At 52.0% G+C, this 25624-nt stretch overlaps 9 protein-coding genes across 9 annotated transcripts; 6 read left to right on the top strand and 3 right to left on the bottom strand.

Annotated features, from left to right (window-relative positions):
* Nucleotides 1-1975: 1975 nt before the first annotated feature.
* AYO21_01160 (hypothetical protein) lies at nucleotides 1976-2578 on the top strand (the record flags this gene model as incomplete). Its single annotated transcript, XM_022651144.1, has 1 exon — nucleotides 1976-2578. The coding sequence occupies one exon, from the start codon at nucleotides 1976-1978 to the stop codon at nucleotides 2576-2578; it is 603 nt and encodes a 200-aa protein (XP_022516622.1).
* Nucleotides 2579-3917: 1339 nt separating this feature from the next.
* On the top strand, nucleotides 3918-5277 carry AYO21_01161 (hypothetical protein; the record flags this gene model as incomplete). Its single annotated transcript, XM_022651145.1, has 2 exons — nucleotides 3918-5059; nucleotides 5115-5277. The coding sequence occupies 2 exons, from the start codon at nucleotides 3918-3920 to the stop codon at nucleotides 5275-5277; spliced, it is 1305 nt and encodes a 434-aa protein (XP_022516623.1).
* Nucleotides 5278-5703: 426 nt separating this feature from the next.
* Nucleotides 5704-6405, top strand: AYO21_01162 (hypothetical protein; the record flags this gene model as incomplete). Its single annotated transcript, XM_022651146.1, has 1 exon — nucleotides 5704-6405. The coding sequence occupies one exon, from the start codon at nucleotides 5704-5706 to the stop codon at nucleotides 6403-6405; it is 702 nt and encodes a 233-aa protein (XP_022516624.1).
* A 105-nt stretch (nucleotides 6406-6510) lies between these two features.
* Nucleotides 6511-7727, bottom strand: AYO21_01163 (hypothetical protein; the record flags this gene model as incomplete). Its single annotated transcript, XM_022651147.1, has 3 exons — nucleotides 6511-7350; nucleotides 7407-7490; nucleotides 7551-7727. The coding sequence occupies 3 exons, from the start codon at nucleotides 7725-7727 to the stop codon at nucleotides 6511-6513; spliced, it is 1101 nt and encodes a 366-aa protein (XP_022516625.1).
* A 1375-nt stretch (nucleotides 7728-9102) lies between these two features.
* On the top strand, nucleotides 9103-10083 carry AYO21_01164 (hypothetical protein; the record flags this gene model as incomplete). The annotated part of the gene is made up of 1 exon (XM_022651148.1): nucleotides 9103-10083. One exon carries the CDS (start codon nucleotides 9103-9105, stop codon nucleotides 10081-10083), a length of 981 nt encoding a protein of 326 aa, XP_022516626.1.
* Nucleotides 10084-11214: 1131 nt separating this feature from the next.
* Nucleotides 11215-12760, top strand: AYO21_01165 (hypothetical protein; the record flags this gene model as incomplete). Its single annotated transcript, XM_022651149.1, has 4 exons — nucleotides 11215-11270; nucleotides 11333-11450; nucleotides 11637-11885; nucleotides 11987-12760. The coding sequence occupies 4 exons, from the start codon at nucleotides 11215-11217 to the stop codon at nucleotides 12758-12760; spliced, it is 1197 nt and encodes a 398-aa protein (XP_022516627.1).
* Nucleotides 12761-13911: 1151 nt separating this feature from the next.
* Nucleotides 13912-15798, bottom strand: AYO21_01166 (hypothetical protein; the record flags this gene model as incomplete). The annotated part of the gene is made up of 1 exon (XM_022651150.1): nucleotides 13912-15798. One exon carries the CDS (start codon nucleotides 15796-15798, stop codon nucleotides 13912-13914), a length of 1887 nt encoding a protein of 628 aa, XP_022516628.1.
* A 356-nt stretch (nucleotides 15799-16154) lies between these two features.
* AYO21_01167 (hypothetical protein) lies at nucleotides 16155-17750 on the bottom strand (the record flags this gene model as incomplete). The annotated part of the gene is made up of 1 exon (XM_022651151.1): nucleotides 16155-17750. One exon carries the CDS (start codon nucleotides 17748-17750, stop codon nucleotides 16155-16157), a length of 1596 nt encoding a protein of 531 aa, XP_022516629.1.
* Nucleotides 17751-18696: 946 nt separating this feature from the next.
* AYO21_01168 (hypothetical protein) lies at nucleotides 18697-24865 on the top strand (the record flags this gene model as incomplete). Its single annotated transcript, XM_022651152.1, has 7 exons — nucleotides 18697-20487; nucleotides 21755-22013; nucleotides 22071-22647; nucleotides 22701-22962; nucleotides 23015-23313; nucleotides 23366-23554; nucleotides 24595-24865. 7 exons carry the CDS (start codon nucleotides 18697-18699, stop codon nucleotides 24863-24865), a joined length of 3648 nt encoding a protein of 1215 aa, XP_022516630.1.
* Between the last annotated feature and the right edge of the window lie 759 nt (nucleotides 24866-25624).

A 25624-nucleotide genomic window follows, 5' to 3' on the forward strand; every position in this document is an offset into this window, starting at 1 on the left:
ATCGACTCTGTTCGTACAGAAATCCAGCAGAGTTGGCTCCCCTGATGTGGTTCATATCGCATCTCTCACACCTTCCAACCCGACAAGCAACCGTCTCAAGCTGGAGATATGCCGTGGACCATTCCCTGAACCTTCAGCGATGTGGTCAAGTTGATGTCAGCAAGGCGAGACATGAACGTGTGTATGTTCTGATCTTAGCAAATCCAGTTCAGCAGCGACGCAAAATTTTCGGTGGACATGACCTAGACTGCTGCCCAGAGTCTGAGTAGTTCATTGTGCAACAAGAAAGAGTTGTGGCTACTTCAGTGGGAAGAAAAAGGGATGGGATGAGGTAGAAGCCCACCAACCGGGGAAAATGCGACCGTCATTGCAACTCGGTGCTTTTCCAGATGGTATCAATCCAAGCAGGGGTTTGGAGGATCTGAAAGTCCGGCTAACAACCACGGATCTGGTTGACACCCAGTGGTTGGCGCAGGCGAAGATGCTTGATGATAAAGAATGCAGAGAAGCATGCATAGAAGCATGGAAGCAAGCAACGGACCATCCGTCCGTAAGGCCATTCTCGAGCGCTTGATTGACGGACGTTATTGTGCCAGCGTGGGATGTGGGTTTGTTAGATCAGAGAGACCGTGATCCCCTGAATCCGTCTATCTCAGAGGAAGCCCCAGCGGAGCCGGAAGGAACCGCGGCAGTTCATGTTTCCATCCTACTCGTACTGGCGGACGAAGTCCGACAAAACTGAAGACCAGCAAGGAACCGCGTCTAGACTTCGCTAAAGTCCCTGAAGAGCGTCGTGCCTTTGAACGACGGACAATCTGTCAACATTGCTGCAAGTATCAAGTGCCCATGCTAATATCGGTGAGTGCAGGTCCTCTTGAGCTGGGACGATATCTCAATTCCAGATATGCAAGTTGACAGACAGCTTGAAATGAGAGGGGTATTCCCGATAGGGGAAGCGCATCGCTCACGCTAATACTACAAGTAGTACCAAACCTCACTAATCAAGCCAGGTCCATCTTCCAGTGAGAAGAGGTCGGAGAGGAGAGCAGTTTCCTTAAGGAAGGTGCGTTGGCAGGGGAAACTGCGGACTAACCCCTCCCGTGTAGGCAGTGGATAACAGAGAAGATAGTTGTTGACAGTCGCAAGAGGATGGAGGGGTATGGATGTTACTGAGGAGAAGTAGATTGGTGAGGTTGCTGGTATCTGTCCTCGGTATTGAGCGTGAACCCTTTGATTGGACAAGCTGTTCTAATAAGCAGTTCCCCGCTCTCCTATTTCGGTATAGGAGTGTCTGATGTCACGTCACTGATCCAATCACCTCCCATCACCCTTTCCCCCCTTTTCCCTCCTCCTCCTGCGATATCGACCCCTTCGTTTACCGGGAGAATTCCCGCATAACGCCAACACGCTATCGCTATACCCCCCTCTTCCTCACTAAAGCTGTCCTGCGATGCCGTGCCTGCACTCCGTGCGCCGCTCCCACTATCCGAAGCACTCCTCCTTTCCTAACCCTCGCTTTGTCAGGCGAAAATGTCTCTTCGCCCACCCCCAGTTTCCCAAATGTGAGTTCGCGTGCAAGGGTAGCTTGGACCCTGCGTCATGTCACAGGTCGTTTCTTAGTCCTGGCGGTCTAGATGGGGCAGGCATGCCATCTTATTCACCCACGCTGCGTCATCCTTTGGGGTGACAGCGCGCTTGTTGTATCAAAGCTGTTCGTAGGCCAGCCTTGTGGGATATAACAACACAACATCTTTCCTGCCTCTGCAATGTTTGAAGTCCTCCATCGAGATCCAAAAAGATAACAGCAACACTAGCAAATCCATTCTACTCCCATTTTGGATAATCCAACCCAACGCGGTCTAATATTCCTAATATTACAACACCTCATTACCCTTCTGGACCTTCACAACAAGATCGGAAAAGCCGTCGTCGAACCCGTTTCAACCAACAAATAATGCAAGCAATCGAACACAACATGGGTTTGGGCTTTCCTACAGATTTCAACGCCGCTGCATTCGACTGGTCCTATCCCTCGTCGGCCACCTCAGATCAAAGCACAGTGGACATCCTGGACCTTTTCTTCGAGTCGACTCCAAGCGTGCCAGTAGCTCATTCAAGCCACCTGCGCACGGGGAGTGAGTCTCAACAGTCACAGTCTGGGTTTTACGGGGACGCATTCTCGCAGTCGGCGGTCGACGCGTCAGTCGGCTACGCGAGCAGCGAGCACTCGGACGACTTCTGGACAAAGGAGACGACGCCGGCCGACTTTGGAGACATGCCCTCGGACTCGAACACGAACCAGGCCAAGATGCTGGACCGCAAGCACCGGCGGCGCGAACAGAACCGCAAGGCCCAGAGCAACTTCCGACAGAAGAGGAAGCAGGAAGTGCGCCGCCTCGAGCAGGAAGTCGAGGAACTCCGCGCCCAGATTGCTGGGTACCACAAGAGCGGGCCCACAGTCGGTCTGACCATCTGCACCAGATGTCGCAACTTCTTCCCTGCGTCCGCCGAGGTTTCTATCCCTCACTTTGCGGCCTCTGGCGCCTTCAGCTCGTCTCCATCCAGTTGCGATAGTTGAAGAGGTCTCGACAAAAGTCGACAGAGTTGGTCAATCATTGCCGCCACTCCCTTGAGGTGGCAGCATCGATGACGCCTCTGCACTTTGAAGCCATAAAAATCACACTCCTGCGCTAATGCGGCGAGGGAGTCTTGCTCACCACGGTGTCTGATGGTGTCGCGACAAGGCTCCGGATATTAGCCACGCCACGCCACGCCACGGCAGATCCAACGCTCTCGAGCTATCCAATGAGAGCCTGGACGTTCTCGCGCCCGGATTCGGCTACATAACCAAGCCTCACCGCGAGATTCACGGCCAGCCGAGCTTCGTGGGTGAGCGGTATCGCCGAGGTTGTGAGAATGACGATCTGTTGCCAAATGCGAGTAGACAGGCTGACAAGGGGGGGAGGGACATGAGGTCAATTGACGGCCCTGCACGAGATAATGCCTTATGAAGCGGGGCGATCGGGACAGCGAATAAAGTGTACGAGTATGTAATTCGGCTTCAGTTTCGGTAATGGATAATATAGTTCTTTTTGCACTTTACCAATGAAAGCGACGATTCTACCACTTGTACCTCCAATTGATTTGGCCATTTTCCCTCATGACTGTGGAGGCCTGAACCCTTCTTCCTCGACTCCATTCGCCACGTGGACTTAGGGTGCTTGTACGAGCTTGACGAGTATCGTGATATCATAGGAGGTGTCCCAATCGGGTATCGAAGCGTCTATACGAGCAAAGCAAGGATCCCGGACCCGCATCCCAGACCTCGCTTGTCGTATCGAGTAATGCGAGTATAATACGCACAACCTCGCATAAATATATCAGGAATCTGAGATGACTCTTTCCCCCTCTCGCACTCGGTTCTGTCCCAGAGATCCAGGGAACTTTAAACCCCCCCCCCCCCCCCCCCCAGGCTAGTATACGACACCCCGGAAATGGAAATAGAGAAACAGGCATTGGCCATTAGGGGGGTTCCAGGCCCGTGTTGGCACTTTTGTGTAAAACGGGTTTGAATGCTTGTGACACCTCTCTTGTCCCAAGTCGGCTATATCCCTGACCGGTTTACTTTTCCTCCGGTCTCACATGGAAGGAAGATGTGGTTCGGATCTTGGATTCAGGCCACCACATCACATCATGTAAGGCGCTCGTGTGCACACTCTCTGACCCTGTCAGATGAACTCTGCTCGGTGGGGGGAATGCTAGCACTAGAAAGGAAATGGGAGAGGAGGGTACTGGTTGTGCAAAAGCAAAGTGAACATGGGTATCAGGGAGCAGAGAGCAGGGAGAAGTATATAAACCTTGGTTTCATGTCCTGACGAACAATCTTGTCTTCTTGGCCTCTCCATCCAGGAAAAAACATGTCGAACCACAACGATTCCATTCTTGAGCTGGCGCAGCAGATCCAAACCAACACCAACACAATTTCCGAGTACTTGCAGCACAACTCCCTCCCCCCTCTCTCGCTCGCCGCAGATGCATCCCCATTCTTTCCGGGCACAGGGCCGACCAACGTCGACAAGTGTCCGCGGCTCACGGAAGACATTTTGAATGCGCGCACCCAAGTCCGAGAAGCATGTGCCACCCTGTTGCAGCTCGTCTCGGGTCCAGCGGATGCAACTTGGGATTTCTTGGGCGGTCACTATATGTCGGCGTGTATGCAATACATCTATCACTATCGACTTGCCGAGGGAGTCCCCGTCTCTGGAGACATTAGCTATAAGGATCTTGCCACAGAGACGGGCACGCTGGAGGGTCAATGCGCCAGAGTGCTGAGACTTGCAATGACGAAAAACATGTTTCGGCAATCTCGACCGGGTTATGTGGCTCACACTGCGTTATCCGTGACATTATTGCAACCTGACTTCCGGGACATCCTGGGATATGTGACCGAGGAAAGCTTCATCGGTGCGCCCCGGCTCGTGGAGGCCACGGAAAAGTATCCAGGAAGCCAGGACAAGAACACGACGCCGTGGAATCTTGGTCACAACATAGACCTACCAATGTTTGAGTATTTTGAAAAGCATCCAGCTCGATTACAACGATTCATGGGGACCATGAGATCGTTGGCATCCGGAGAGAGTTACAACATAGACCACCTCGTCGATGCATTCAGCTGGAAATCACTGGGAGATGGTCTCGTCGTTGATGTGGGTGGTAGCTTTGGACACTGCTGCTTCGAGATTGCCGCAGTCGCCCCGGAGCTCAGGTTCATCGTTCAAGATCTTGAAAAAGTCGTAACTCAGGCTCGACAAGAGCGTGCCAACGACAAGCACATTGAGCGTGTTGACTTTCAAACGCACAACTTCTTCACGCCGCAGCCCGTCAAGAACGCCGATGTGTATCTGCTGAGATTCATCTGCCACGATTACTCGGACAAGTATGCGGCGCAGATCTTGAGCAACATCACTCCCGCCATGGGTCCAAATAGTAGAATTCTGATTGTTGACGCCATCATGCCCGAAGTCGGAGTTTTAAGCAAGTTCGATGAAAACAGAACAAGGTGAGGCCATGGACAACCCCTACCAAAGTAGAGTGCTGATGATTTCCTGGTTTAGGATTATGGATGTGGAGATGATGCTGAGTTTCAACGGCTGCGAAAGGGACGTAGATGGCTGGAAGTCTTTATTCGAACAGGCTGATACACGACTAGAGCTGCGTAGCAGTAGGAAGATACCGGGCAATATCCACGCTGTGATGGAGTTGGGATTGAAGGGATGAACATGATTACATGAAGACAAGATTGCTGTGTCACCAAAGCGATGGTGCCATAACAGCCCAAAAGGGAAGAAGATCCGACATTCTTCCGTCTTGGCTTCAGTGTCTTCTCGGATTCGAAAAGACTCGACCATCGCGCGAGTTTCCTCGTCCTAAAAAAATGATTTTCTCGGGTCATCTTGATTTTCATCTCTAAAGTTTCCTTACCGACAATAATAGATGAATGTCCCTGCATACCTAGGAACACAGAACTCCGACACGGCAGAGATCCTCTCCCAAAACAACCCAATCATGCATTGACGAGGTCTAAGATAAAATTTCTCCATTTCAATCTGCTAATCGTTCTGGTCGCGTGCCGCCGGTATCCACGCTCCGAGTTTGATATCCACTTCTCAGTCCGTCTTCTCGACACCCTTTTTGACATCCAATATGGCAAAGGACAAGTACGTCGATCCAGCCACGTACCCTAGCCTTTCCGACCACGAAATCTCGACTGTCCGGAAGATATACGCCTTTACCGAGACATACTTCCGGAACCCACGCTTTGACGCATCCCACGATTTCAGACATGTACGGCGAGTCCTTAGCAATGCTTTAATGATCCTTGAGAAGGAGGAAGAGGAACGGAAGCAGAAGGCTTTGCCCGCGTTGAACCCACTGAGTGTGATTTTAGGGGCGTTGCTGCATGACGTTGAGGACAAGAAGTATGTCGATGTGACAACGGATCAACAGAAGATGACTCTGCAAAAGGCAGTGATCGACGCTGGTATGCCACATAGCTATGCAGAGCATATTCAACTGTTGGTTGAGGGTGTATCGTATTCCTCTGAGATCAAAAACCCTCAGAATGTTAAGAACCTCATTGACATCATCCCTGAGCTGGCTATCGTTCAGGATGCTGATCGGCTTGATGCTATCGGGGCCATCGGGATTGCTCGTTGCTTCACCTTTGGAGGAGCCAAAGGTGCTAGGAGTCTTCAGGACTCGATACAGCATTTCGAGGATAAGTTGCTCAAGTTGGAAGGGATGATGAAGACCGAGACCGGAAAGGCGATGGCAAAGGAGAGGTCGGACAGAATCCGGGAGTTCATGGAGTGGTGGAAGGATGAGGTTGGTGCGACGGATACATAAGCCAAAGCACTCATTTCCGAAGCTTGACCTTTGAGACTGGGCACCCTCCTCGATACATCTTCAAGACTGCCCATGAGTGCCGTGGGGGTTGACGAACGTGCCAGTTCACGTTTCCTCGGCATCCCCAGGTTCACCAAGATCCTCACCTGCTTGTGCTAGCGGATCCTCTTTGTCATGAGTGACAGAATGTGGTGTCGGCCCAGCAGATGTGATCTTGGGTGGCGGGGCAAGCGGCGTACCCTTTCTCGAAGGTACATGGTCCCGCTCGGCACTCTTCTTAGCACCTTCAGCGAATATATCATCGAAGCCACTGCCCAGAGCAGCTGCGCCATGGTGTCTTCCCTTTCGTGCTCTGGAGGTGGCGGATGCAGTGGGAGGGGGAGCTCCTGGGCTCATCAATGGGGGTGGAGGGATATTCGGGTTGACCATAGGAGGTGGAGGTAGATCCTGAGCAGGGGCAGGTTGGAAGGTGTTGGTGAACACGTCCTGTTGCCCATTCTCCGAGCTCTTCCTGTCAGCGTCAAATAGATTTTCTCCCGGTGCCTGCACCTCTTCTCCCAGTCCCACTGGCAAGCGGTGTAAGGCGCCAAAACCAAGGACCGCCCCTAGAGCACCCTCGCCTCCCCATCCTCTTCGCGGCACCAGTTCAACCTCTCTAACCACGTCAAATTCCGAGTTGTAGACCCATAGTACCAAACTGCGATTGAGATGGTCTTCGACGAGCTCACCGAGAGCAGCTTCTCCCTTTAACGTGCCGCTTGGCGAGCCAAGTATGTAGTCGCTATGCGGTAGGAGGCCTGCTTGATGGGCCGGTGACAACGGGGACGGAATGGTCAAAACATGCCAGATGTTGTGTGTGGAATTGAGAGGTGCGAGTTGTAGCGAGAGTCCGAGCGTTTCTGGGGGAGAAGGAACGGCGACACTGATCGAATGGGATCTTGAACCCTGGACGCACCGATCAGGAATGGAAACAATACTCTGGCGGAAAAGTGACCTCGTACCTTTGCGCTCCATAGATCCAGCGAACAGTATCCGCCAGCGCAGTTGCGCAGTTCGGTTGTGAACAGGGCGGGATCGGGCGAGTCCTCCAAGGAGTCAGCATATCACCTCAGACCTAGTTGCTTCTTGTTGGGCTAGACAAGTACCAGATAATGACCGTTAATGCCTATGATGAAGTCGAACCACGGCTCAATGGGGAGGTCTTTATTTGTGTTTCGCAGGACTTGAAAGCCATACGATGTATCCGAAGGCCCAGTGTCTGCTTGTCGTGGAGGCGGCTCACCATCGAGGCGAGCTATAAAGCGATTCAAAGCCCCAAACATATTGGGTGTCGTTGTTTGAGAAAGAGAAAGCAAGAGGGTTGTCCCTTGTTGGCGTTGGACACTGAGTTCTCCATACAAATTGCAGACACGTGTTGAGATGGATGACGCGCCTGCACAATAATTGACTACTCCCTAGGTAGGCAATAGGCAAAGCATGGCCGTTTGCAGCCAAGTAGGGAATCCTACAAATACAGCATTTACTTGTACACGGTACTTTTGCCCAGTAGCCTGTCTGCTAGCAGTCATGCTCCCGGATCGACAATGCTTTAGCGGTTCTCTCATAACCGCCTTCTCTTGGTTTGGTGAACTACATTCCTCGTCTCTGCCTGGCTGGCCTCAAGTGTTATGACTACTCGGCACACACCTTGACGGGCTCACGTTCTGATGTCTCAGTTGGCCACCACTGGACTCTCTTCATTTCCTTGGTCAGATAGTCAAATGTGTACAAGCACAAGTACTGTGTACTTCCGTGGATGTTCCGCGCCCAATAGCTTGAGTGAATTTTCAAGTCACGTTCTGTACCGAGTAGAGGGTAAAAATAGAAACACCCATTCTTGCCATCACTATTGAAAACGTCACTCCATGGGAGAAAGAAGCACACTGACTACGTCAAGTCATGTGCCCATATGTCTCAGTCCAAAAGAAGGTAGAATCCGGAGAAGAGAAGCGTAGCCTGGTGTTGGTGTTGGTGCTACTGTAGCTCCTGAGGGTGCCACTAGAAAATACCACCTGAAAACTTATCCCTCGCATCGGATAAACTACTTTTCCGCAACCCCGGCTACCCCAACCACATATGGTTAGAATGAGTGTATATGGGATGTGCTGATTGGTGCATCTTTTCCCTCCCCCTGACTGCGCCTGCGAACTGGAGCCTAGACTCTTTGGTGCTCAGCCTCCCCAACTCTTGAAAGCTCTCTCCACAGAATTTCTCTCACTTCAGCCTTGACGAAGCTTGGGAGATGTCTCGCATGATTTGCCCTTTGGGAACCAATCGCGATCTGACTTGGCACCGAACACACCACTCGCACGTTACAATAGCTGCTGAGGCTCAGTGCGATAGCTTGGGAAAACTTACAGCATAGCGAGCAATGCTACACCTGAATTGTCACCATGGCTCGCATGACACCAGAGAAGCTATGCTTTCTCGTCTATACCATGGGTGTATAAGAAGGTGAGTGCCTCTCGTTGCCGAAAAGGTTTGTGTTGTCCATCATCACAACAGCAAAACAACTATAGCAACAACTTCCTGAACCCTCGTTACCTTACCACAATCGTTTGAACCAAACAGTTTCCTTGCCACACTCGCTTCAAGCAACACTCCTCAAAACAGCGCATTCCCATCTACAATCTACAAAGTATAATCCCGTCGTCAGAAATGCGTTCTTCCGTCTCTTTCCTCATTGCAGCTCTTGCTGCTGGCACTTTGGCCATGCCAGTGGCCGAGACCACCACCACTTCCAACTACTGTGGCTTTGGCACTAATGCAGATGGCTCATGTATCGTCCCAACTACGTCCTCGAGCTCTGTTTCCTCTACCACGACTACTTCCGTGCCAACCACGACCTCAAGCTCTACTTCCTCTACCACCACAGCGAGCTACTATTGCGGCTTTGGAACAGCCGCTGATGGCTCATGCATTACCCCCACGTCGACCAGCACGTCGACCTCAGCCAGCACCACAACGACCTCATACTGGTGCGGCTTTGGCACCGCCTTGGACGGCAAATGCATTACACCCACAACCACCACCACCACACCGGTCTCGACTACAACCACCACGTCATTCTGGTGTGGATTTGGCACAGCACTAGACGGAAAATGTATCACTCCAACTAGCACCAGCACCAGCACCTCGACTACCAGCACCACTACCACTACCACTACCACGACCTCACATTCCAAGACTACTACGACTAAGTGTACGAGCACCAGCAGTACCTCTACCTCCAGTGCCAGCACCAGCAAGAGCACTTCAAGCACGTCGACCAGCTCCTGCTCCACTACCAGCACCAGCAGCGTGCCAACCACAGCGAGCACCACTACCACTCACTATTGTGGATTTGGCACTGCTCTGAATGGAAAATGCAACCCATCGCCGACCTCAACTAGCACCTCGACTACCTCCACCACTCCTGCCTCTCAGTGGTGTGGATATGGGACGGCCGCCAATGGTCACTGCAAGCCTGCTCCTACCCAGTCACCCACAACCCACCATTGGTGCCCTTCTCCAGCCACAGTGACTGTCACTGCCACACCTACCTTGGCCCCCAATTTCTTCTATAACTTGAGTGACTGTGTTGGTTGTCAAACCATTACAATCACCATGGCCGTGCCCACGTCGATTGGTGCCTGGTAAGCATTGATTGCCAGCGACACAGGCAAGATGGAGGAGACGAAGCAACGTCAGTAATGCGAGCAAGAGTTGGGCTGCAGGGCAGCATGTCTTTTTCATGCGGTTTGCGATTTTTTGCGGTATTTGGGGCATAGTACGGCATAGCACGGCACAGCATAGCATAGCATAGCATAGCGGAGGTTTGGCATTATCAGAGTACATATACGCGTCGAATGTAATCACTCCTTAAAGATACAAATACTACTTGGTCCCCTCGAATGTATGATTTCGCCTTGCTATTGGTGCACCAAGTAAAATTGTCGTGTCTGACGGTGCTACTTGATTTCGACAGAGCCTGGATTTAACCATGAATCCTGTGTCAGACCGAATAATTTCCTCTCTCAACTCGGCGCTTCTTGTCGACAACACTTCTTCTCCGTTCCATACTCGATTCTTAGCATTCCAACTCGAACCTCTTTCTTTTAATACGACTCCAATCAACAAGCACTACAACCTTGTTCTCATACTTTCAGACTCCTCTATTCGCACAATCCATGGCCAATTGTGGCTTTTCACTTGTGTAACTGGCGCTGTTTCACTAACACCCCCCTTGAAGCTGAGAGCTCTTCATTGCCGCAGGAGAACCATGCTAGGCTATCTACTACTGACGCAAAGATGCAGGCCAGAAATAAAAGGCAGCTTGACGCAATTCATCCCCATGGAGGCTTCAAGTGACCTGGGTCATCACGCGAAAATGCTATGCTAAGTACAGAGCAAACCGCCAGATGAAGATCCTTGCATGAGCGCTCTTCGCTCTTCGTCGCTCGACAGCTCGACAGCCACAATAGTTACGCCACGAAGAGCGTCTGTGCACAACGCCGTCGATTCCTTTCTCTCTTAAGCGCCGGCTACGCAATACCCCCGACGGGCCGCAGAACCTTGTCAAGGTCAATGCGTACGGGCCTCCCGAACTCACCATGCCCGTTTCTGTCGTGAGAAGCAGTTATCTCTCGCAGTCTACTCGTCAATATGACCTATCTCCGCCTCAATTGGCGTAAAGAAGCTAGCAGTGTTCTGGAATCCCACAGGGGCCGGGGAAGGTCTGTGACACTTTGATACGCTATATGTCTGGAAACCCCTGCTCTGAGGGGCATCATGGCCACACCCGCGACCATGCATCCGTTCGTGAAGCCTGCACTGCGCCTCTGGTGGTGTGCTGCATATTGCGCCATTTCCATGACGAATGGACAGGGACCTCCCTGGACTCGGCCAGTGGTCGTGAACGCCTCAACTGCTTCGGTTGCGGAAACGGGCAGGTGTACTTCTGGCAGTTCGGCACCAAACAGCCGCTCCATTATCTTGGAAGGCAGCAAGTCCTGTGGCTGAGTATGGTTCGTTTGCCTGGAGACTCACCGGGCGAGCCATTGAACTGCATTGGCTGTGTCTGTGAGAGCCGGCGAGAGACACTATATAGACAGCTTGGAACCTGGTAGGTACATCTTCTATCCCTCGACCAACCAGGCGGCACAGTCTCTCATCATTCAACCTCCCGCTGCACTCTCAACGAAACCTCACAGGATGCTTTCCACCAGCGAGCTCTGTCAAGTTCTGGAAATCAACCACCCTCACGAGCAGTCCACGTGCATTGGTTATACGACAAGTGGTCGGGACGCTGGGCGGAATTGTCGAAATCCAGTGGCGGCGGCATCGCGTTCCGCAGCCACACGTATACTCACAAGTATCTGCAGCCCTCTCGCGTGTGGAGTGAAGCCCTCGAGGCTGGAAAAGCAATTGCAAGACGCGGCAAGCCTACTTCATTGCAAACGGTACGTCTATCGAGATATTCCACATGCCGATGGAGACAAAGTCCCGCCCCGGCTTCCTCCCCAGTTGACACGCTTTCTAACGTGCTATTAGATGGCACCAGGACCAAGCACCCGAGGAAACCCAGACCTGGTTGACTAGATTGGACCGACACGTGGCAGAGACCCAAACAGCGACACGCTACAGCAGCGTTCGAGGTCAAAGCTCTTACAGAGGACGTCGTCCCGGCGAGGGCCAGATCACATCGTCAACAAGAAGAACAATATCCTCCGAACCATCGATCAGAGACAGCGGTCTCTCTGGAGACTTTGACTACCACTTCCACCGGATGCAACAGGAGACAATCAGGATGCTTGAAGTTCTTTTGGCCCGGTTGGAGGATCAAACGAGGTCATTACCACCCGTCACCGCCGCCGCCGACGTATCCGGGGCAGAGCAATCCTCGACGCGAGGCCGTGTTTTCGATCCTGCACCCGCTGTGTCCGGTGCGTCGATCAGGGCCACTCGACGCCGACAATCTCGATCCAACGCTCCGTCAATCGCGTCGTCACGCTCATCTTCGCCAACTGGAGCCTACATCCCTTCCACAACCTCATCTCGGTCATCATCTCGGTCCTCATCCGCGTCGAGGAACAGCAACACATCTTCATCCTCGATCTCCTCCGAGACTGAATGTGGGATCTGCCTGAACGCCATGTCCTCTGACGATGACGATGACGACGACAACGACAACGAGACCTGGCGCTGTTCTACGTGCCACAACGCCACGCACGCCATGTGCTTTGACGAGTGGATGGCACGCTCTACCACCAACAGCGTGACATGCATTTACTGGTACGTATCCACGTCTCCCCCCCTTGGTGATTCACCATCATGACTTTCCCTCTCATCCTATCCCCCCACTTCTATGCCCCTTTTGTTTTTGCTGCCAAAGACCACATCTTGTGGATAGGGACGTTACTTTGTACATAAATAACATGCTAACTCTGTTCTCCTTGTAGCCGTGCCCCAGTCTGATCGTCGAGCTAGTCAAGCAAGTCAAATTTCTTGCAACCCGGTTGGACGGCTCAGTCAGTCAGTCAGTCAGTCAGTTGAGGTTTTTTTTTTATGTTTATTCCAATCACTGCCAACAAGGAGTGGCGCCATGGACAGGAGGAACAGGCGCACTTGAAGCAATCGATGGTCTAATTCGCTCAGATTCTCCCGGTTTCGTCTTCAGGTTCAGGGATAGGGCCCCAAGTCGCGGTTATATCTACTATGATTATATCTCCTACTGTCCCTTCTATTGTACTTGACACCTGTGCTTGTCCGCGTGCTTGCGTTTGCACATAGTTATGGTTATGGTTATGGCTATGGCGATGGGGAGGAATATTGAGTCGGGTCGGAACCTTGATCTTTGTGTTGCCACTAGCAAGCCACCTGGGTTTTTGTTAAGATATATACGCATATATCCTGGATATACGAGGTGTATATCTGTATATATGTGCCCTGTATACACCCGGCACAGGCATGCAAATAAAAAAAAATGGTACTCAACCTATCTGTCTGAAATTCATTTCTACCGTATATGATATCTTCTCGCCACATGACCTGTCGTCACGTTCTATAATAATATATAATACCCAGCCTCATGTAGAAAGAAAGGGGAGGGGGAGGACATTTTCTAATGGCTCTCGCTCCCGTTTCCTCAAAATCCAGCTCTAGCCTTAAAGGGATATTCCATAATGTTGAAATGCAGTGCTGTATCTCGCTACCATTACGGTGTCCATGATAAGGACGGAGAGAAAGATATCTTATGGAAGATCTCACTTCTTAGACACCGATCAATCGGACATGCAATTCTGTGGTCGACCTAAAATGATCCTGCCGTGCCTGCATAGCCTGCCATGCCTGGACCTATCCGACTTTCAAGAACCAATATGCATGAGATACCCGTAATTCTCCGCTGAACAAGCCTCGCACTCCCAAGGCTGAATCATACCTTTCCGCCCACCACCACGACCAATAATCCAAGGTGTGAAGTAGTGTCTAGACCTTGACAAAACAGAAAGCATGATAGAATGACACTGCATCCTTCTCGGCCTCACTCAGCAACATCTCTCCCCCTTCATGCCTGATCACGCCCATCCTCACTGCCAAACTGGCCATCTCGCGATTGCTTTGCTCTTGCTGCCAAATATCCAAGAACGGCTTCCTGTAGCGTTGCTCGAGATTGTAGCTCTCGGCCAACGCCCGGAAAGCTTCCCAAGGTACCACAAATTCAGGCACATCCACGGCTTCAGCCATCCAGTACGTGTATTTCCAGCTGAAGGGTGGACGAAAGGATCCATCGGATTGTAAAGGACGCTGCGGGTCGATGGGGAAGCGGACGTTGTAAATGGCGTTGCCCCATTGAGGACCCTCCTCATCGGCCTCGCCGTCCTCTTTCTCAGCATCAGCACCATCGGGTCCATTCTCTTGAGCTTTCTTCGCTTCTTTGTCCTTGAACCACTCTCTGATCTTCTCCGCACAAACATCACTGTTTGGCACCACCCCAATAAATCGTCCTCCCTTCTTCAGACTTCCCGCCACGTTGCGTAGCATCATGCGCACTTTCTCCTCGGACTCAAATGAGTAGTGCATGGCAAACATACAAGTGACAACGTCAAATCCGCCACCGCCCCAGCGGGTAGGTTGTCCATTGCCCGCGTTGGGGTCGATGCCGACTTCGCGAATAATGCCGACATCACCAATCCAAGCGCCGAAACAGTCTTGTGGAAAGAAGCGGGCATCGAAGATTGGACGTCGACCTCGCCGCATCTGTTGATATCGTTCACGAGCTTGTTGAATGCTTGTCTCTGCGGGATCGAGACCGACATACAGCCCAACTGTCTGTGGAGCCAGCTGCCACTTCCCCAGATCACCTCCTTTACCGCACCCAATGTCGAGCACCAGGAGTGGTTTCTGTGCTGCAGGCTCTTTCGCCTCCTCGCCCCAGCCCAATTCTTCCTCTTCGGTCTTCTCTTCCGGACTAAATTTGTGGATGAGGCAGGACTTGATCCAGTTGTTGAAAGTGCGTAGTCCTTTGATTTGAGATTCATTCCTGCGCCAGTCTCGTCCCTTCTCCTTCACCCACTCTGGCCGCGCGTTGTAGAATTGATTTGAGACTTCTTGAACACCACGATTGACTTGAGCGTGTAGCCCAGCCTGCTTCTGCTCCCGTTCGGCAGCAAGTCGCTGCTGTTCGGCTAGCACGTTCCGACCACGGCCGCGAGCACCGCCAGGACGAATTATGTCTCGTGGGGGAGAGTCGCGGATGGGGGAGGGGGATTTGCGACGCTCTCGTGGAGGAGATCGGCGACGGTAGGCATCCAAGGGGGAGCGTCGTCGAGGAGGGGATCGCGATCGCCGGTTAGAGAAGTTGTCCCTCCGCTCTCTTGCACGTCGGTCATCGGTATCCGGTCGTCGACTATACGCGTCGGACACCCGACGTGATGCAGAAATTTCGCCTTCTTCTCTCGGCTTGCGTGGGATTCGGGGCAGGTCTGCGGGTGTTCTGGGCTTGGGTTTCTCGGTGTGACTTCCATTCGTAGCGGGCTTAGGCGAGGCTTTATCTCGTCCCGCGGGCGAAGTGGACGCGCGTGTTTTCTTCACTGGAGGTGTCTCCTCGGTCTCCTGTCTCTTCGGTTCAGATGTAGGCTTCACTTCTGCGTCAGGCGACTCCGATCGCTTTCGCTTTCGGGACGAGTCCGCCGCACCCTCTGCGCCTGGACTGGACGTTGGTGGGGCCGTAGTATTTGCATCTTCCTCGGCATCTTCAGCAATGGCTTGTTCGGCTATGGTATCTGGCAGTGCTTTGAAAGTATCTCGAGCAGGGTCATACGCAAAAGACGACCTTCGCCGTGCGGGAGCGGGTGCATGACTAGAGTCGGGCATGTTCGGCCAGGTGTGTTGTGGCCACAGTGAGAGCGAGTCTGTTATGCCAGTAAGGTGTGGTTTAGAACCGGAGTGTCAAGTGTCAAAATAGTTTCACTTCCGTTAAAATAGGTATGTAGGACAACAGGGGTACTTGGAATTCGTCTGGCCAAGATCCGTAGAGAAAATCGGAACACGACAATTATACGAACTACAGTGAAGGAAGTAGGCACTGACGCGCTACGGCGCATCACTGGATTCAATTTCTGATTGGACAATTCGGCGCATCGTTGCGTCAGACCACTTCCGTATATGGGTATCTATCTCGCATATTACATGGTAGATATGGCCCCCTGGAGTGTTGTCTGTATACCAGCTCACTTGGCTGTTTCGTGAATCTCCCTGGCGGTGTCGTGTGCAGCCTGCGATTCCACCTCGTCATCGTCCTTGGTGGGCAGCCTATCCACGGTACCAAAGACAATCTCCATCTCTTCTAAGCTCTTGCCCGTGGTCTCCTTGAGCAGGAAATAGCTGTAAACAATGATAGCATAGTTGAATATGGCAAACATGAGAAACGTCCTCCAGCCGATATTGGTAATGGCGTGAGGAGTAATCTGGCTCATGACGAAGTTGAAGAGCCACTGGCTCGCAGCACCTGTTGCAACACCAATCTCCCGGATCCGGTTGGGGAATATCTCGCCTATGTACAGCCACGGCAGAGGCCCCCAAGACATATTGAAGGCGAATGCTTCCAGGTAGACCATGGCGATACCGGCCGCTCCCGACGATGTGATCCCCGTGGCCGATGGTTTGGGGGGATGCGTGTCAACAATCAATGCAATGATGAGCATGAAACTCCCCATCGCAAATGCGCCGACCATGAAGGGAAGCTTGCGGCCAAACCTTTCGACGAAGAAGAGAATGAAGATAAAGACACCAGCCATCTTGACCAGCCCGAAGAAGCCAGTGATGAAGAGTGTCTTGTTACCAGCCCCAATGGTGGCGAAGATCTGCGGAGCATAGTAGGCTAGTGAGGTGTTGCCGGTCAATTGGGCGCAGAGTTGAATCGTGATTGCGATAAACAATCGATATCTGTTCGATGGCAGGAGAAGTTCTTTCCAGGTCAGGCCTTCCGATTCTCGCACTTCCAGTTCCACGCCAGCAAGTATTTCTGCAAACTCGGCTCGAATCTCGGGACTATCGACACCACCACGGACCCAAAGGAGAGAAGCATAAGCTTCTTCGTTGCGACCCTTCTTTGCAAGCCAACGAGCAGACTCCTTGACCAGTAACATGCCCAACCCAAGAAGACCTCCAGGGACCAGCTGTAGGCCTACAGGCACTTGCCATTGCATCGAAGAAGTCTCGGAAATGCCCACTTGCGCAGCGTAGTCGACCCAGTAACTGACACAAACACCAGTCGCAAAGAACAGCTGAAAGCATGAGCCCAGCTTGCCTCGGATCTCCTTTGGGGCCATCTCTGCGGAGAACATGGGCACCAGCACTGTCGCTGCCCCAGTACCTAAACCAGAGATGACACGGCCAGCATAGAAAACGCCAATGGAGTGTGATTTCACAATTTGCAAAATGCACCCGATGCAGAAAACGACAGAGGCAATGATGAACCCCCATCTCCGACCGAGCCATCCCGTCAGTGGCCAGATGAAGAAGCAGCCGAAAAAGGCTCCAGCCTGGAGGATCGAGACACAGTTCGAGTTGACTTGTGTCTTGTCGGCCTTTGAGTAGCCGAAGTCATTTTGGAAGGATGGAAACGTCAAGACACCTCCCACAATCCCAGTGTCGTAGGCGAAGAGGAACGAGCCAATGCAGCACAAGGCCACGACGTAGCAAGCTCGAAATGTGCCCAGCGATTTACCCATGCTTGTTTCTTCTTCAGTGGCTGCCGGTGTTGTGTCGGGTGTGTCGCCTTGCTGGAGAAGATGATACCCAGCGGAAGAGGAAGAAGACGCCATGGCTAAGCTCTTATACCAATGCAGCAGACCGCCTGCCACAACGGCTGTCTCGAGCACCCTTCGGTTCAGAGGCCACCGGACTGCAACCCCAGGGTTGGACAGGATGATCCAATGTGTTGGGAGACAGGAATATGGGCTTCTGAATCACGCCATAGAAGCGGGGGAATGTGGCGTACGGATGACCAGGTGCAAACGGTAGGAGGAGTGTAGATCCAACTATGGTATTTTTGATGGGCGACGAGGGATCGACGAGTGGATGGATACGAACCGCTCACCCGCTGTAGCATTGAGAGTCGTGCCACACAACTCAGGTATGCCGCAGGCTAAGGAGCCACTGTCCAGGGTCAAGCAGGTGTGTACATTTGTCGTGGGATCTCAGCGATGAAGATTGGTTGAACAAGATGGAGGTTGCAGAGTGAGATTGCGGGCACATACAAAACTTGCCAAGTTCAGTCGTTGGTGAAGGGTGGAGGTTCTTTTGTGTGGGACAACTACAAGCATTCCTCAGATCTACTCGTGGTTTGCGCTCTTCTTTTATCACAAGCTTCTCACTTTCCCCAGAATATATCTGGCGCTGACCAAGGCATTCTGGACTCTTTCACAAGCCCTTCCCCAGCTTGAGAAACCAGCTAGGCAGGTGGGCCAAACCCCCAACTTAGGCATTAGGCACCTAAGGCTGGGTGCCTGTGACCTTCAGTTGTAGGGACTTTTGCTGCGGTGGATTGGCATGCAAACTGCCCCTCCACGAGGCCCCCAGTGAGTTAAGTTGGTTCCTGGTGGGGGCTCGCCGTAAGATTGAACCGATGTCGTCCCTCAATGGATTCCCCTCTTGCCCCGCTACCAGTTCGACTGACGCACGTAACTGTCGTCCTCCATACAACCGCGTTTAGACTTCGATATCGTTTCCCTTTGTCCCTAGACTTTGGCTCGTAGATAGGCTGTCACCATGGCTGCTAAAAGGCCCAACTTCCTCATCATCGTCGCCGATGACATGGGTTTTTCAGATGCGGGATGCTTCGGCTCCGAGATTCGCACCCCCAACATCGACAAGTTGGCAAAGGATGGCATCCGTCTCACAGGCTTCCATGCTGCGGCCGCGTGCTCTCCGACAAGAGCAATGATCCTCACGGGTACGGACCATCACATTGCAGGCTTGGGCAACCTGATTGAGTGGACGGATTTTTCTGGACAAAACTTTCCCAAAGGGAGCAAATATTCGACTGCTCCGCAGAGAGGCATGCCAGGCTACGAAGGGTACTTGAACGCTCGAGTGGCTGCACTCCCAGAGGTCCTGAAAGAAGGAGGATATCACACTGTCATGAGTGGGAAGTGGCATCTAGGACTTACGAAAGAGCGAAGTCCTCAGGCCCGGGGGTTCGACCGAAGTCTAGCCCTCTTGCCGGCGTGCTCAAACCATTATGACTGGAGACCAGAGGCCGATTTTCCAAAATTCTTGGAGAAGAGCGTCATTGCATTGCACATGGAGGACGACCACTATGTCAAAGATCTACCAGAGGGATGGTACTCCAGCGACGGATATGGAAGCCGAATGCTCCGCTATCTGAAAGAGTGGAAAGAGGACAAGGAACTCTCCGAGAAACCCTTCTTCGCGTACTTCCCATTCTCTGCCCCGCACTGGCCTCTACAGGCTCCCAAGGAATACATTGATCACTATCGGGACGTTTACAAGGAAGGCCCAGAAGCCCTCCGTCAGGCACGGCTGAAGAAGCTGATTGAACTAGGGATGATACCCAAAGATGTCAAGCCACATCCAGTGGTTGCAGACGAAGTGCCTGGGTGGGAAGAGATGGACGACTTTCACAAGAAGGCGTCCTCTTGTTCAATGGAAGCATATGCTGGTATGGTCGAGTGCCTAGACCACAATATCGGCCGAGTTACGGACTATCTGGAATCAATTGGCGAGTTGGACAATACCTACATTATGTTCTTCTCGGACAATGGTGCTGAAGGAGCTGCGTACGAAGCATATCCCATGGTGGCTGGTGAGTTGATGGAACATATTGGCAAGTACTACAACAACTCCCTTGAGAATATTGGCAATAAGGACAGTTTCGTCTGGTACGGCCCACGCTGGGCTCAAGCTGCCACTGCCCCGAGTCGACTGTACAAGGCATACACGACCGAGGGAGGCGTTCGGGTGCCTTGTGTCATTCGGTATCCGCCGATGCATAAAGGCCGAGAAGGTGAAATCACCGATACTTTCGCAACAGTGATGGACATCGCACCCACGCTGCTTTCCCTGGCAGATATCAAGCATCCCTCACCTGAGTGGAAAGGCCGCCAGATTGTACCCATGCGTGGCAAGGATATGATACCGTGGCTAAGCGGCAAGCAGGATCAAGTCCACGATCCTGGCGAGGCATTTGGGTGGGAACTCTGTGGCAGGGCGGCGATCCGTAAGGGAGCATGGAAAGCCGACTTCATCCCCTTCCCCAAAGGTAACTCGGCATGGCAGCTGTACGATCTTTCCAAGGATCCTGGCGAGACGGAAGACCTGGCCACCAAGCACCCAGAGATCCTGAAGGAATTGCTAGACCTCTGGGAAACATATTGCGAAGAGACTGGCGTGGTGCCCTTACAACCAGAACTCGGTGCCCGGTTCCATGAAGCGGTTGAGGCACAGATGAAAGAGGGCGAATGGATCGAGTATGAATACTGGAAGCCCGGGGCATTGGAGGAAAGGAGACGGCAAGAGTTTGTGAGGGAGATCGCCAAGGTAAGTGATCCTAGAATCAAGGAGGCAGCTGGAGGACAACCTGTCAATGTCGCGGGTGCATGAGAGAGACGGTCGAGGTGAGATTTAGAAGCTCAGCCATAGAAGAGGAGACCACGATGCAAGGAAGGCTAGACAAAACTTGAGACCGATTACAGTGAGATGTAAGGTCATCGAGCATTCATCGCGCGGTAATCAGTACCAAGGTAGTTGACCATTGATGCGGTGATATTTCAGTAGCTGGCAAGCCGGCCTGAAACTACGAGACACCGTGACATACAAAATCGGTATCCTGATTAATAGGTACTCGTATTTCACGAAAATACTTACAAGGATGGCGAAACTTAATCCGCTTTGCCGCGCGCTTTTCTATTTATGGTCTAGGGGACATTTCGACGTAATGACCAAATACCTAATTTCACAGTACAATGTCATTAAATCTAGAGAAAGAGAGCCATAAAGGTTTCTGGTCCCGCCGCTACTCTGACTCTCACCTCGACGTCCTAGTTTCCATACCAGGTGGACGACTTGATCGCATAAAGATTGGGGAAATTGCAGGACGACGAATGCTTTGTCAGAATGATTGCTGATCGTAGGAGCATTGCCAGAGATATAATATTATTTCGTTTTGTTCACCTAGAAGCTCCTTCTCATGTGCTGCAACTACCGGACTTATGGTTTGAGCTTTGACCAGGAAGTGATATAGTGTCATTTCGATCTTCTGCAAAGGCTTTTCGGTGCAGACAGCCTGATATATGTGTGCTCACAGTTATCTCTCTACACGAGCAAGGAGGGACTTCAAAATGAACCCGAAAACAGGACGAGCTAAGCCCAACAAAGTTCCCGCCCCGCGGTCCCGCGCATTCTCTTAACTTTGTCCCGGGCGCCTAATCCTGCGCCATGTGGGCTTATGCCTTTAAAGTGCTAGCGTGGTTCCGGTTACACCTCGCACTGAGTGTCACTTCACCGCAGGCGGCAGTGAGGCTCAAAAATCACCGGTTCAGTTCATTGCTCTTGACAGATAGCTACACAGACGACCTTTGTCATTGTATTCGAGAACTGTTCTCGCCCCCTATCGCTCAATCTCGTTGAATTCTCGCCGAATCAAAGATCATGTCCTCGATACCTTGTGCCAACTGGCATGCGCACCCTTCCGAGAAATGCAGCAGGATAGGGCAGCTAGACTGCGGTGGCTGTCGCCTGGTTTCAGTAGGATGGCCACATCTCAGCAAAGAACATCTAGAAAACGTCGCTGACTGGTGCTGATCAGTACTGCGGGAAGGACTGCCAAAAGGAGCATTGGACTGAGCATAAAGTCTACTGCAAAAGCCCGCTGATGAAGACCAGCTGGATGCCGGCCTGGGAAACAGAACAACGCCTTCCATCATTCGTGGGCGCCGGGGCTCCTATGGTCCCATATGGCCCCTTGAAGAAATACTTCTGGGGCAATATGCCCGCACTCGATGTCTTAGCCCTGGACCGCAATGAGGGATGCTCTTATGGTCACGACTTGCATGTGTTGTTCGCGGGTGAGGCCTATTCATTGTATTGTGCCACTAGCAGTGCTAACTAAGTTGTGTTTCTAGCTTCTGGAGACATCCGCAATGTGTTGAAGACTGTTGCTTGTCTGCCTGATGAGTATCAACAGTCTATCTCCCTGACTCTGAACGACCGGGACTTTGATATTGTCGCACGGAACCTGATCATACTCCTCGCTGCGTTGCAGATCGACAAAGACCCCGACGATATCGAAACTATCATCCACATTTGGTACTCGGCGAAACTCCAGTCTTGTCGCCTATGTCAGCTGCAATCCTCGATTCTTCCACTATTTCAAAAGGTTTGTGCAAAGATTAAGGACAAACCGAACGGCACACTCTTGGGAAAGACGTGGACTTTCGGATCTAGATCTCTCCGCGTGACTTTGTCCAAGGAGAAATGGATGCTCCTCCCCTCTTTTCTAGAGGTTCCCGACGGCTTGTCTTGCAGCCTGGCCGACAAAATTCGACAAGCCACAACGCTTGCGCATGAGCGGCGAGACTACCGGGACCGGAATATCCTCTTACAGAAACCTCCTCATCGCGTGTGCAAGCAGAGATTCCGCGAAGATGGAATTCTATTGTCCTTTGCCCAAACTCGCCAAGCATTCGACGCTCCGAATCCGTGAGGCGCCCTTTGAAATAATAATCCTATAACATTGGCCTAATTTGTCACAGTACTTTTTACCAGAACAAAGAGCAATGGCCAATGAAGGACTCGGCAGACCCTTTTGATGGATGGGATCTCCGTTCTGTCCTCCAAAGCCCCTATGGATCCGCCGCCAACGACATGTATGGCAAACTGTTTGACCATCTAAGAGATCTTCTGTCCTCATTCGCCAGACAAGCCGCGTCGCGAAAGATAGCGTTCGAGCTCTTCAACGTGGACGTGACAGACCTCTCGAGACATCTTGATGGTCGACAGTTTGCACGTATTGAGGTGATGGCCGTAAGAATGTGCCGTGAGATAACAGCGCTGATCAATTCTACAGGTCTCTAACATTTCGGATGGCGGTTACCTTGGAGTAGGTCGCACACTCTACCTGCTCAGTCCATTCTTACAAAAGCACATTAATAATTCTCACGCGACAATAATAACGCTTTTCATGAATGCCGTAGCCGAAACGGTCCATCTGAGCCCTGCAAAGCGTCCCGAGATAGAATCTCTCGTGTTGAAAGTGTCGCAGTATCTTCCGGCCACACGTCCGCCACTCTCGGAAAATGACCCTGATTTGATCCGACGACTCGCTGCTAACGACCTCGTTCGTGACAATGACAAATACTTCAAGATGTCCGCGCGTCCAAGTTCCCTAATGCAGAAGAAGCATGCTGACCATTTGTAGATATATGAGAGAAGAGCACTTCGGAGAGATAGGTCGCCATTTGGGCTTGACAATGGAACGACCACACACAATCATCGAGGAGTGGCCCATGAGGCTCAAGTCGCCGCCGGAGCAGGTCGGAGCGAAAGAAGAGTTTGAGATTCTGCTTGCCTCGTCCCATAGTGGAGCTGAGCGCTACGTGGAGTGGAAGTGGGCATGATGTACTGGTCAAACAATTTCTCTGCGTCTGGTATCCAGGATGCTGGCACTTCAAAGACGCAGCATTCTTGGGCTGTCTATCGCTCAAGGTAGAAGCTGCGGAGAGATCAAAGTGCTTGCTAATTCGAGTTGTGGCGGCGGTGAGACGAGTTTTTCGATAATGCGATTGAGATGGGTCTCAAGCCTGATTGGATTGCGAACGGCAGCACCAAAGCGCGTGTCGCTAACATGGCGTAGGATGTGATGGGCAGGAAGGAAGGGTCACAAACAAACATCGGAAGGGAGCGGAAGAAGGCACTCAAAGGTGTTTCTGGATCCTACAGGACTTGGTGAATAGGATTTCCTCACGGCGACACGAGAGCCTCGGCGCTGGCGAAGGATCGATTGCAGTCCCCAATAGTCAAAACAGAGAGCATGCGTAGAGCTGTATCGCTGTCGAGAGTTCGATCATATCGGATGGCAACAGGAACGAACTCATTGGATCAAGAATTGTCACGCGTCTGACTTACTACCTTGTATGGAACTTTTACGAAGCACAAAAGCAAACTGTAAGAGCAGAGTGAAATGACATGGCGCAGACGTGCGTGCAAATTACGATACTCGGCCTTCCAGAGTTACAGAGAGATCTATTGGGTAGATGGCGAAGTTTGAGTATTTCCAATACGGGGTAAGCGTGGGCTTATCGTGGAGCCACACGATCTTCCTTTTAGAGTTATTCTTTGTGCGTAATTACATGGTATTTCATCACGGTACAAGTACCAGATCAAACAGAGCAGATCTTCTTCGGTAAGCACTAGATCCCTCTTACGTGAACTTCTCAGCCCTGAGTTCCTGGCCCCTATTGACGCCTAAATTCTTAGAGAGGGTACTCGGTACCTCGTCCACTGTTCATCATTGTCATCTGGGGGCCAACCACTGCTCTCGATCGTCCCTACAAGTACCTCGTACCTCCTCCCCCCCAACCTTTGGCAAGACCTCATCTGGACCTACCACGACTCAACATATTCATTACCAAGAGACAAAAGAAAAAGAATGCCTGCCACCAAGCGACCGTCGCTCTTCACTCGCCTGTCGGCCTCGGCCTTCGCTGCCTCTTCCACCACCACCACCACCATCGCTACCGACACTGCTTCGATCAAATCCACAACGTCCGCTTCCTCAATACAGCCCTTACTTTCAAAGGCGCGGCGGAAAGTCACTTCGTCGCGTGGTGGCAAGGACGACAAAGTGTTCAACTTCAACATGAGTTACCCGTATAGCACCTCGAACGCCGCCGCCGCCGCCATCACTGAAAATAGCTGAACGATTTGAACCAGCTCGTTCAGTATGTAAGGACTGGAGTGGGCCGTTGGGGAGGGGGAGGGAAGGACAACTCCAGGCTTTGACCCTGTTACATTTGGCCCCAATCGACAGCTGAAGGAACGGAAATCGTTTCAACCATCGAGAAAATCACGCTCCTCGGAATACTCAGTACGGTACACAGCAGAATGACCCAACTTGTCCTCTCGTCGAACTTGCCTGACTGCTGTCACGCTGTGCACCCTCACGGCACTTCTGGACCTTGATTCTTAGGTCCCCCTCACACCCCGCAATTTCCCCAGATGCAGATGCCAAATCTTCGTGGGCTCTGCTTATTTCTCCCGCCTAGGCGTCTTCATTGGATTCGGTTACAAATCTCGGCGACTTCGGGGAGATCGCTGTCGCTGGGCGCCTGGTCTGATTGTACTCGTTGTGAAATCATATCGGGCCACCAGGGCTATTCAAAGAGGTACTCGGTACACGGCGCAGGCTTCTAAGTGCGGCTTCAAGCTTTACCAGAATAAGAATTCAAAACGTTGGGCGTGTCTCAGCCCTCTATGGGTCGCAGCACGGATATGGCGGCTGGAGGGCTCAGCAAGCGCTTCAAGGGAACCAATGCTACTAAATTTGTACACATGCAGGACTGTATTTTGGAACCCTCTCAAAGGGGCGAATACATCAAGTAGCGAGTCTGGAAGTCTCTGACTAAAACCTGTCCTCGCCTCAGCTGCTTAATATTACTCGTGGACTCCGGCTAAGATG

Source organism: Fonsecaea monophora, assembly GCF_001642475.1.
Source record: "Fonsecaea monophora strain CBS 269.37 chromosome Unknown Scaff4, whole genome shotgun sequence".
Lineage (NCBI taxonomy): Eukaryota > Fungi > Ascomycota > Eurotiomycetes > Chaetothyriales > Herpotrichiellaceae > Fonsecaea > Fonsecaea monophora.